Raw genomic sequence first — 11,922 nt, 5'->3', positions numbered from 1 at the left:
TTATTAATGTTTTTATTGCTTTTATCCTGTTTTATATAGGCTTTGCCCCTTGTAAGCTGCCCTGAGCCCGTTTCGCGGGGAGGGTGGGGTATTTATTTATTTATTTCATTATATTTATACCTTGCCCTCCCCACGAGCGGGGTAAAAATCCCAATAAATAAAATAAATAAAATAAACTGTTTTCAGTTTCAAACTAGTCATGTCAGTTTCAAGGGGGTTCCTTCCCTTTGCCTGTGTTCCTTAGTGTTCACTTTCCATTTTCTTGCACAGAGCTTGCAAAATCTCTGTGACTTTGTGCTTTGAGATCAGTCCTTTTAAGCTTGCAATGCCAGTGGTACTGGGTTCTGCTGGACACTCTGTGGTTGCACTGCTATGGCTAGGCACTCTGGACATTGTACTGGTTCTGCTGGGCTTGCAAAATGCCTCCCTTGCTTGTAATGTGATTGAGCTGGCATTGCCACACTGGCACTGGGTTCTGCTGGGCACAAAGAAGAATAAGAAGAATTGGTTTTATACCCCGCTGTTCACTACCTGGAGTTAGAGAGCAACTTATAATTGCCTTCCCTTCCTCTCCCCACAATACACTCTGTGAGGTGGGTGGAGCTGAGAGAGTTCTAAGAGAACTGAGACTGACCCAAGGTCACCCAGCTGGCTTCAACTAGTACACTGCACTGGTTTTGTTGGGATGCAAAACCCCTCCCCCCGTGCTTGGAAGTATGATTCTGTGCTAGACATTAGTCCTGTTAAGCTGGTATGGTCATGATGGCATGGTGTTCTACTGGGCACTAGTACATTGAACTGATTCTGCTGGACTTGCAAAAAGCCCCCCCCCCCCGTTCAGTTTTTACTGCAGAGATTCTGCAGTTTGACCTTAGTCCTGTTGAGTTTGTAGTGCCACACTGGCACTAGTTCTGCTGGGCACATTGCATTGGTTCTGCTCAGCTTGCAAAAATGCCCCCATCTTCAGTTTCTACTGCAGAGATTCTGTGGAACTTTGACTCTGTTCTGCTGGGCTTCTATTACCCTTGCTCTTTTTGCTGGTTTTTCCCCTCCATTAGAAACAATGGAGGATGAGGGCACCTTCTTTGAGGAGTTGTAACTCAGACTTGGGGGGCAAGTAGGGGAGTCAGCTGGAGATCCCATGCAAGTTTGGTGTCTCTAGCACACTGGGGGCTATTTACTGTGTCACAAACCGAACTGGTTCATTTAGTTCTTAAAGGTTCATGACGGTTTGTGGCTCATGAACTGGGAACTCCATGAACCATGAACTGAAATGAACTGCATTTTCCCAGTTTGTGCCCATCCCTAGCCACATATATTAATGCAGCTAACAATATTTATTCATTTTTAAAAGAAAGCACATACAGTTAGCAAGAGATAACATGATTTTGTCTAATATTTTAAAATATAGTTTCAATTGTAGAACTATGGGATACGTCCAAATTCCATCTCCTGCAAGTAGAGTGATTTTTGCTGATTCTCCCCACTGCAGAACTCCAAGTCGCAGCACATCCTGTATGAGAGTCCACCAACACCCAGTAGCTATTTTGGGGGCTTTTAGGGAGGCTACATGGAGGGGACAAGAGAGGGACACATCTGTTCCATTCACAGGCCTTGGATTTAACCCCAAATTAACATAATTCAGAGTAAAAGACAGCCAAAGATTTACTTTAATAAAACCAGAAAAAATACACTTATAATGAGCTCATATGATCTTTCATAAGAAAAATGGAACTGTAAATTGGTGAGTTAGATAGATGAGTTTCATACAGACTCATTTAGCCAACCCACATCATCACTGTTTATAAAAGCAGTAACAAAGCAATGTTTGCAAGACTAGTAATTAGCCAACCGCTAGTTACTTTAAAAATTACCAAACTTCATTGGATGCCCTTGAGTTCTAGAATTCACATGAAAAGTTCTAAAAACTAGTTAAGTGACAAGAAGATGATTGAAAATCAGTTACATAATGTAGAGTCTTAATAGCACTAATTACATACTAGATGGAAACTGTTACCTGAAGGCTCCATAAAGTGGTCTGTACCAGCAGACAAATGAACAAGGAGTAAAAAGCAAGAACCAGAGAATGCTCAGTCCAAAGTCAACTCCTCGCTTCGGCTCCAAGCAAAACCAGGCCAGACATCCAAAGATGTTAAGAAATAGTGTTACTGCGTGGACTACAAAAAACACAGGTATGCATATATTGAATGTCCACAATTTTTAGAAATATTATCTATTAGATGTAAAAACGTAAAAGTATGCCAATTCCACAATCATATCAAAATTTGACCACTATAACCATTTTGCATAATAGATTTTTTAAAAAATGAACACCCATCAATGTCCATGTTTTTTAAAAGCCATTAATAGACTTATCCTCCATGAATCTATATAATCCCCTTTTAAAGCTATCTATGCCTGTAGCCTTCACTACATCCTCTGGCAATGAATTCCACATTTTAATCATTCTCTGTGTAAAGAAGTGTTTCCTTTTGTCTGTCCTGCATCTACTGCCCATCAGCTTCATTGGATGCCCTCGAGTTCTAATATTTTGGGAGAGTGTGAAAAAGTTATCTTTATCAACTCTGTGTGTAATTTTATAAACCTCTACTATGTGCACCTTTAGTCATCTCTTTTCTGAACTGAAAAGTCCCAGACTCTTCAGCCTTTCCTTATAGGAAAGGTGCTCCAACCTCCCAATTATCCTGGCTGCCCTCTTCTGTACTTTTTTCAGCTCTGTTATGTCCTTTTTCAGATATGGTGACCAAAACGGTACACAGTATTCCAAAGGAGGCTGCACCATAGATCTATACATGGACATTATATTATTGGCCATTTTATGTTCAATCCCTAACGTAGAGTTTGCCTTTTTCACTGCTGCAGCACACGGAACTGCCATTTTAAAGACTGTCTTCTGTGTAATACAACCAGGGATCAAAGCATAACTTTAAATATGACATAATAGGTCTTGTATGTTGTTGTACAAAACTAGTTTAGAATGCTGACCAACTACCATGTTCATTCACTTAAAAGCCTGCAAAGGGGATGTGTGTCCACAGTTTCTGCAAATTTCCCCTTTAACTGCAGCCTCTTGCATCATGTCCAACACCATCCCCAAGGACCCCTCAGTCCAGTAGCAAATTTCCAGAGGACCCCATGGGCTGTAGCAAGAACTGAGAGGCAGAACAGCACCATTATACAAGCAGAGTATTACTAATAATTGGATCTAATTTTTAGTCCTCAAGGAAATGCTCCTGCAAGTGTTCACAGAGCTAAACAGAAATTCTCATTCTTGCTGTCACTTCCTTTGTCTCTAAACAGATGCAAGTAATAGGATACAGAAGGTGAAATATATGAATTGAAAACTTATTTAAACCAGTAATTGGACTTTTTCATTGCAATTTAAATAATTTAAACCATGATTTTAAGCTGATCTATAATGAGCTAGTTTCCTAGCTTGATATCATTCATTATATATTTAAAATAAAAAATCAACCTTTTCATAGCAGCCATTAGTTGCAGTGATGCTTAAAAATGATGAGTGAAGAATGCACATATGGAACAGAATTTCCAGCAAGTTTAAAATCATTACAATGTTTCCTGCTTTAGTAGCTGACATTTCTACAGTAATTATTGGATACAGACTTTTGCAGATACTATTTAACTGAGAGCCAGGCCAGTAAATGCATACAGGAACACTACCCTACCCTATAATTAGATATATTCAAAGACTACACTGCTAAAGACATTTTTTACTTCTTATAAATTAAACAAAAAAGATTGTGAGCAGCTGCATGTACTTCTTCTAGACATAACCTTCAGTATGACTTTGGAAAGCAGAACTGGTGATAGCAGACTGGCCATAACAAAGTTTTATATCACTTTCCTACAGGGGTATTTTGTGATGTTAATAAAGGGAAACTTAGATTATTTACATGTTGATGTAGGGTTAGGCTTTGCCACACTACCAGGAATATGTCTATCATGCACTCAGTACATTCACAGGGCAGCTGGCTGGTTTTTATGTCTGCTCAATGTGGTTGACACCAAACACTAGCACATATTCTAAAACTAGCTTACTGTCCTCACTAACCTATAACTAAGCAAGCATGAACACTTAATTTTCTACAGTCCTCTAGATCCCTGAAGCCCCTTCTGATCCCCAGAAAAATCACTGCTGGAGATATGGGACCAATATGGAGGAATAGCCAAATGTGTCAGGGGGCTGCAGTGAAGAGAAGGAAAGGGATGAAGTTGCTCCTTCTGTGTGTTCTATAAGTACAGCCAGGGCTCTAGTCGGGGGGGAGCGATCCGGAGCGCCGCTCCGGAAGAGAACCTCCAGGGGGCGGGGCGGTCACGTGGTGAAGCCCCGCCCCCTACTTAACCCCGCCCTCTGCTTCGATCCTCATTCCGTTTGGGAATGAGGATGAAGCAGGAGGGTAAGTAGCCGGGCCTTCTGACACACTTCCGGTGATGTCAGGGGGTGTGGCCTTCTGTCACTTCCGGTGATGTCAGGGGGCGTGGCATATGCAAATAAGTTATGCTAATGAGTTATGCTAATGAGCTCCGGTAGCTCTTTTTCTACAACAAGACCCCTGAGTACAGCTATCATGACAGAAGAGGACAATTTCGCCTCCTTCCCTTTCTTCACTGTAGCCTCCCTAGCCCATGCAGATATTTCCCCATGCAGGTCCCATGACCTTTCAAGGACTCAGAAATGGCTGCAGGAACAGAGACGAACACAAGAAAACTCTGTGCACCTTCCACAGATGTTTAGTTGAATACAGGCCACTTTTGCATACAACTGGCTTTTAAAGCGCGAGTGGCAAATGGTGAAGTCTGTAACATGGAAAAGATATGTGAGTTAAGAGCAAGCAGACATCAGGCTAGAATAGACATAATTTTTATTAATCTGGACAATTTTTCTTAATTTCACTTAGCCACAAATAAGATATGCCTCATTCTGTCTACATATACAACATTTTAATCATATTAGTCCAGCTGTATTTTCCCATAATGATAATGTCTTGACCAGACAGTTGGGGAAGGGAGTGGGGTGTGTGCTCATTGGATAGTTTTTGTGTCTTTGAAGCTTTCTTTTTATGTATAAAGAGTTAAGATTTCTAAAGCAAAGTAAGGTAGGATGACAGAATGGTAAAATAAAAAACTACTGTGGGAAAGTGATGTAAAACTTTGATGTGACCAATCTTCCAGTCAAATTCATTGTAGTATGTTTTTAATTATTTAATTATGAATTGCCCCAACTTTGAGGGATAGAGTAGTGAACGAATGTAAAAGTGTACATGTTTTTCATTTTATATATAGACATAGATATACACACACATTGAAAGCATCCTTTACCTATGTACTACTGCCTGAAGCTCAAACAAGTCTTACTTAATATTCCAAGTTTAAAGATCTTAACTTAGAATTAAGTGATTCTAATGGGAATTAATTTTCTGTAAGCACAAGTCTTAATCACTGCTGACTGTCCTAAGGCCATAAAAGTCAGTGTGTTGTAGTGTTCAGAGTGCTGGCTAGGACTTCGTAAACCCACTTAAATCCATGAAGTTCATTTGGACCTTAAGTTCCACTTAACATGAAGTTCATTTGGACCTTAGACCAGCCACATACTCTCAGTCCCACCTATGTTACAGGGTTGTTGTGCAGAGGTAGGGAGAACCACATGCACTGCCCTGAACTCTTCAGCGGAAGAGTGGGACAAAAATGCAACAGGCAGACAGACAGAAAGAAAGAAAGGCATGGGCATCCATGAAACATGATGTACTAAAAGCTCATTAAGACTGAAATTAAGGGCACTATACCCTAGTAGTAAGGGATCTGGGCCAGCTATTTCCCTGTTCAACACTGGAAGCTAGCTGTAATTGTCAAAACAGCCAAAGTGGACAGTTCAGATCAGGCTATTAGCATGGCTTATGATGACAGATCTCAAACATTAAAAATAAATTTAGGGCAAAATAATTAACTTCTTAGGGAAACTCTTAAGCCAACATTAATTAATCATATAGTCCTACAAAGTTGGAAGGAGGGGAGGCACATTTTCATCTACTTTAGATGCTGCCATGTTGGTGCAGCTTGAAGGGCAGAGCGATGAAAGAATTCAGACATTTTCACTTTACACATCAAGTCCCAGGTGACACACATCCATCCATTTACAACTACATATCTGAAGATGCTCTAGTAATTATGAAGCATAGTAGCAACAGGAGACATTTTTGAAATGGGGAGAAATATGAATCAGGACAGTGTGGGTAAGGATTTACTGATGTGAATGAACAGGAGTGAGTGAACTGATACCAGAATATTTTACTGCAAATGTGTTTCATTGACACATATCCATGCCATATGGGTGTCGGGCATATTTTAAACAAATTTACAACACATAAATGCAAATCTGTGCAGCTACATTCATAAAGAAAACTACAGATAATTCTGGTAAATGTATATTAAAAGTCTTGAGCAATTTTTTCACCAGTTGTATATTTCCCAAAAGAAAAATGTATTTGTAAAAAAATTGCCAAATGTTTAAAATCTCCAACATTAATGCCAACACGTATGAAATCTTTTAAATGTTAGATTGAACAACGGGTTCCTATCCACCAAAGATTTTCTGTTAGCAAGTAGGAACACTGATACAAATGTCATGTAAATGTAATATTCAAACACTAAATGTACATACATTGGAATTTACTTACACATCCACAAGTAGTACATAATTTTTACTGTCTTCTGAAATTCTACAGGGATGTCAACAGAGAAATCCTGGTAAAAACAAGGACCCACTGGGAAATTTCCAGGTAGTGGAGGCCAATTGTTTTTCCTTCCTGCAAGAGGAAAGCTTTATTCAGTATTTACAGCCACTTCACACGTTATATTTTTGTAATGCCTAAAAGCAAGCCTCAAGTTATCTTTCATTGTTCAATGTACTATGTAAAACAAAACCTACTCTGCACTTCCATCATTAAAACATACATTTTCCTGCAGGGAACATATTCAAAAGGAATAAATGAAACAAATGCTGATGCTTGAGATAATCCAATAAAGTCCTCAATCCAGAATCCAAACCACAGTGGTGGCACTTCTGATTGTTATGACTAGCTTGTTAGCAGTATCAAGAATGATATAAAAACTCTTAGTAGATAACAAAATTCAGCTAGTTATCTTTTGTTCTGTTACCTAGACTAATGCAAAGCATATTACCATGAAATAAAAGTCCTGATTTAATAAAAATAAGAACAATATGATGAGATACTGGAAAACATTATGTTTTTCTTAAACTTAAACTAATTGAAATCTTTTGTAGGAAGAAGAGGAGGAGGAGGAGGAGGAGGAGGAGATTGGATTTATACCCCGCCCTTCACTACCCAAAATTGTCTCAGAGCGGCTTACAAACTCCTTTCCCTTCCCCTCCCCACAACAGACACCCTGTGAGGTAGGTGGGGCTGAGAGAGCTCTTGATAGAAACTGCTCTTTTTCAAGAACACCTGTGCCAGAACTACGGCTTGCCCAAGGTCATCCAGCCAGGTGCAAGTGGAGGAGTGGGGAATCAAACCCGGTTCTCCCAGATTAGAGGTCGCGCACTTAACCACTACACCAAACTGGCTCTCTTACATAATAATGTATGACTTTTCAAATAAGACAAAATATAATTTATTACGATTCAGAGATTGTTTTGTACATTTGCTGTTATTTATCCAGCTATTCAAGTTTAACTGGGGACATTTAAAATCAAGTATACTGCTGGTGTTAAGTACCGTCAAGTCGCTTTCAATTTATGGTAATCCTGTGAATTGATAACCTCCAAAATGTCCTATTGTTAACAGCCTTGCTTAGATCTTACAAACCGAGGGCCATGGCTTCCTTTATTGAGTCAAGCCATCTCATGCTGGGCCTTCTTCTTTTCCTGCTGTCTTCAACTTTTCCTAGCATTATTGTCTTTTCCAGTGGCTCTTGTCTTCTCATAATGTGACCGAAGTACAATTGCCTCAGTTTAGTCATTTTAGCGTCTAGGGAGAGTTCAGGCTTGACTTGACCTAGAATCTTGTCTCTTTGGCAAGCCACAGTATCCATAAAACTCTCCTCCAACACCACATTGCAAATAAATCAACTTTCTTCTTGTCAGCTTTCTTCATCGTCCACCTTTTGCACCCATACATAGTAACAGGGAATATTATGGTATGAATTATCTTGGTCACCAGTGATGCAAATATACTTCTGCTATGAGCAAATGCTGGGATGGCTAGTTTCTCAAATTTTACAGAAAATCGCTCCACATTTTCAATCTGAAGCTTCAAGTATAACAAGGCAAGCACAAAACGACAGATACTCAACGACATTTTTGTTTTTAAGGAAAGATAGATATGAGCCTCAGAGTTCATATATTAGTTTAAACCAACTGTAGACAATGAATTAAATGGTTTCCATGGGTACAATAATTAAAAGAAATGCAGCCTATTATTTTTGTACAAGAAATTTGCAAATCATACCGCCTGTTTGGTGGAGGCTCTGCATTTCTCTTCCCCTCCGATCCATTTCAGCTGCTTTCCTTTCCAATTCTTCCTGACGTTTAAGCAGTTCAGCCTGGGCCAAGGCATGTTCCTGAGGAAAAACGTATTAGGAGACGATAAAAGAAAAAGCTCTTAAAACAGTTAAATTCCACATTTTTGAATTCGTTAAGAGCAATCATAAACAGGTCTACTCAGAGGTAATTTCCATTTTATTCAATAAGGCTTACTCCCAGGACACTGTTCTTAGGATTGCAGCCTTAGTTATCAATAACACAGATAATACTGGAAGCCAGTGTGTTATACTGGTCAATGTGTTGATCTAAACGTGGAAAGACTGAGGTTCAAACCTTTGCCTATCATGAAACTTGACAGGTGACTTGGGGCCACTCATTCCTCTCAAAGTCGTCCTATCAAAGGTGTATGCCATCTCAGCCTCCTTGGAAGAAGAGAGGAATGAAATACTACTAAATAAAAAGTATCAAATATTAGATATACCTTTGCAATTTGAGTATAAGCAGGCGGTTCCTCTGTCGGTTTCATTATAGCTGGTTGTGTACTGGGAACGTTGGGAATTTTGACATTTCCTGGTGGCGGCTAGGAAAGGCATAAAGAATCTTTAAAGAAGTTATTGGAGATAAATTATAGAACACTGAAGGGTTATTTGTATAATAAGCTGCATCTGTAAACAGTCAACTTACTACATTTTACACTGATGAAAATTGAAAAATAATGCTGGAACATACAAACTGTGCCTCTCCATATTAGTCTGATATTTGTTGAACCACCAATATTTACTCAAATTATATTTTAACACAGAAGATTTTAAACAGGGCAGCAGGTGTAATACGATATTTTTCTAGAGCTGTCATCTGATTAAAAGAATCATGCACTGAAATCCTTAAGCATGTTTGCTCATAAGTTATTGAGCTCAATGAGACTTACTCCCTAGTAATTGTGTTTACAACTTCAGCTCCCATTGATTATATCTATGTATAGTGTACAAACTTCATTTTTAGACAATATGTACATATGCTGCACCATCATAAAACAGAAATTCCTCCAGTGCAAGAAATTAGGAAAGTGCTTCCCCTTTAGACAGCCTCTGCAATCTGTAGCTTCTGTAAGTATTTTCATTAAAACTCATTCTTTATATTTGTTCCCTGATTAATCAGGAATATCTTGTTTAAAAAAAGAATTTAAGAGCATAAGAGAAGCCATGTTGGATCAGGCCAATGGCCCATCCAGTCCAACATTATGTATCACACAGTGGCAAAAACCCAGGTGTCATCGGGAGGTCCACCAGTGGAGCCAGAACTCCAGATGCCCTCCCACTGTGGCCCCCCAAGCACCAAGAATACAGAACATCACTACCCCAGACATAGTGTTCTGTCTATACCTTGTGGCTAATAGCCCCTGATACACCTCTGCTCCAAATGTTTATCCAATCCCCTCTTGAAGCTGTCTATGCTTGTAGCTGCCACCACTTCCTGTGGCAATGAATTCCATGTGTTAAATCTTCTTTGGGTGAATAAGTACTTCCTTTTATCTGTTCTAAACCTACTGCTCATCAATTTCATTGAGCGCCCATGAGTTCTTGTATTGTAAGAAAGGGAGAAAAGTACTTCTTTCTCTGCCTTCTCTATCACATTCATAATTTTGTAAAATGTTCCATCCCCTTAATCATTTTTTGCACCTTTTCCAATGCTATAATATCTTTTTAAGGTGCAGTGATCAGAACTGTACACAGTATTCCAAATGAGGTTGAACCATCGATTTGTACAGGGGCATTATGATAGTGGCTGATTTGTTTTCAGTTCCCTTCTGTCAGCTATGCTGCCATGGAGGTTGGGATGCCACTCTGGAAGGCTTGGAACACGACTCCAGCGAAGACGATCCTGAGCCGGCGGGAAAAGGCCAGGTCCTGCTGTAAGAGGCGTGGATCAGGAAGACCCGATCCTGGAGGCGCCAAAAGTGGTGAGCAGCTTCCCCCCCTTGTTTTTCATGATGGTGACTTTCATTGACTCGGGGTGTGGGAGGGATCTTATCAACCCCTCCCTTGTTACGGGGTTGGAGGCGGAGGTGGTAAAGCTGGAAGACCCGTTGATTTTTACCCAAATGGATGGGTAACTATGAAACTACTATGAAAGAACCTTGTGAATACGAGACTGTACCATTGAGGTTGGGGGCGGGGGATCATTGGGAAGAACAGCCGTTCGTGATCACCCCAGCCGCTAGATTCCCGCTGGTCCTAGGAGGCTGCACGGGCACGATCCCTACATACTGTGGGACGAAGGGAAGGTACAGTTCATCTCACCCAGGTGGGACCCGAATTGGGGCCAGCAACCTATTGCAGAATCCCCTAGAGTGTGTCTGGCCCAGGAGGAACTGTTATCCATTTCCCCCGAGTACCGGGATCTGGCCAGGGTGTTTGAGGAGGAAGAAGCTGATGAGCTCCCCCATCATAGACATTCAGACTGTAGCACTGAAATATTGCCTGGCCAGAAACTCCCTAAAGGGCGCATTTATGCCATGGGGCCAGCGGAGAAACATGAACTGCGCAAGTTCATAGACAAGAATCTGGCCCGTGGTTTCATCAGACCAGCCACATCCCCATATGCAGCCCCGGTCTTGTTCTGGAAGAAAAAGGACGGGGGGCTGAGACTCTGCACGGATTACAGGGGTCTAAATGCAGTGTCATCAACTAATGCCTATCCCATGCCTTTTATCAAAGATCTATTAGCAGAAGCTGCTAAAGGGAAAATCTTTTCTAAGCTGGATCTCCGAGATGCGTACTTTCGCGTGGACATCAGAGAGGGGGATGAGCATAAGACAGCGTTCAATACCCCTCTCGGGCAATTCAAATATCGAGTGATGCCGTTCGGACTTCAGGGGGCCCCGGGGGTCTTCATGAATTTGATCAATGAGGTGTTGCACAAGCATTTGTTCAAGGGGGCCCTTGTTTACATAGATGACATCTTGCTGTACTCCCCCAACCTCCCATCCCACGTGAAATTGGTGAGAGAGGTGTTAACCACATTACACAAGCACAAACTGTTTGCAAAACTATCTAAGTGCGAGTTTCATAAGACACACATTGACTTTTTGGGATATCAAATCTCAGACAAGGGTCTGGAGGATCCAGGAAAGGTGCAGGATGTATTGGGGTGGGGGGTACCCTGCACCCGACGCCAGCTCCAATCCTTCTTAGGATTCGCGAGCTTTTACAGAAACTTTTTAGCCAATTTTGCCCAGGTCAGTTTACCCCTGACGGTTCTGCTAAAAATTAAGGGGAAGGGCCCGGAGGTTACAAAGCCGGGAGCAGCGTTTGCTTGGAATAAAGAATGACAGGAGGCTTTCGAACGCCTTAAAGCCTTGTTCACTTCGGAACCCATTC

General features: G+C 40.8%; 1 protein-coding gene across 2 annotated transcripts in view; it reads right to left on the bottom strand.

The window, feature by feature from the left end:
* The window catches only part of SCAMP1 (secretory carrier membrane protein 1), a 44,498-nt gene that overhangs the window by 11,515 nt on the left and 21,061 nt on the right, over positions 1-11,922 (bottom strand). Inside the window, exons 3-6 of one of the 2 annotated variants that reach the window (XM_015419494.1) lie at positions 9,024-9,122; positions 8,508-8,619; positions 6,717-6,845; positions 2,018-2,177 (exon numbers count right to left, since the gene is read on the bottom strand). In XM_015419494.1, coding sequence (XP_015274980.1) covers positions 2,018-2,177; positions 6,717-6,845; positions 8,508-8,619; positions 9,024-9,122 — 500 coding nt within the window. The remainder of the gene's footprint in view (positions 1-2,017; positions 2,178-6,716; positions 6,846-8,507; positions 8,620-9,023; positions 9,123-11,922) is intronic. The other variant, XM_015419501.1, reaches the window with a different exon arrangement.

Source organism: Gekko japonicus, unplaced genomic scaffold, assembly GCF_001447785.1.
Source record: "Gekko japonicus isolate JY-2015 unplaced genomic scaffold, Gekko_japonicus_V1.1 scaffold206, whole genome shotgun sequence".
Taxonomy (NCBI): Eukaryota; Metazoa; Chordata; class Lepidosauria; order Squamata; family Gekkonidae; genus Gekko; species Gekko japonicus.
The sequence above is the reverse complement of the archived record's forward strand: the minus strand, read 5'-3'. Positions and strand labels throughout refer to the sequence as shown.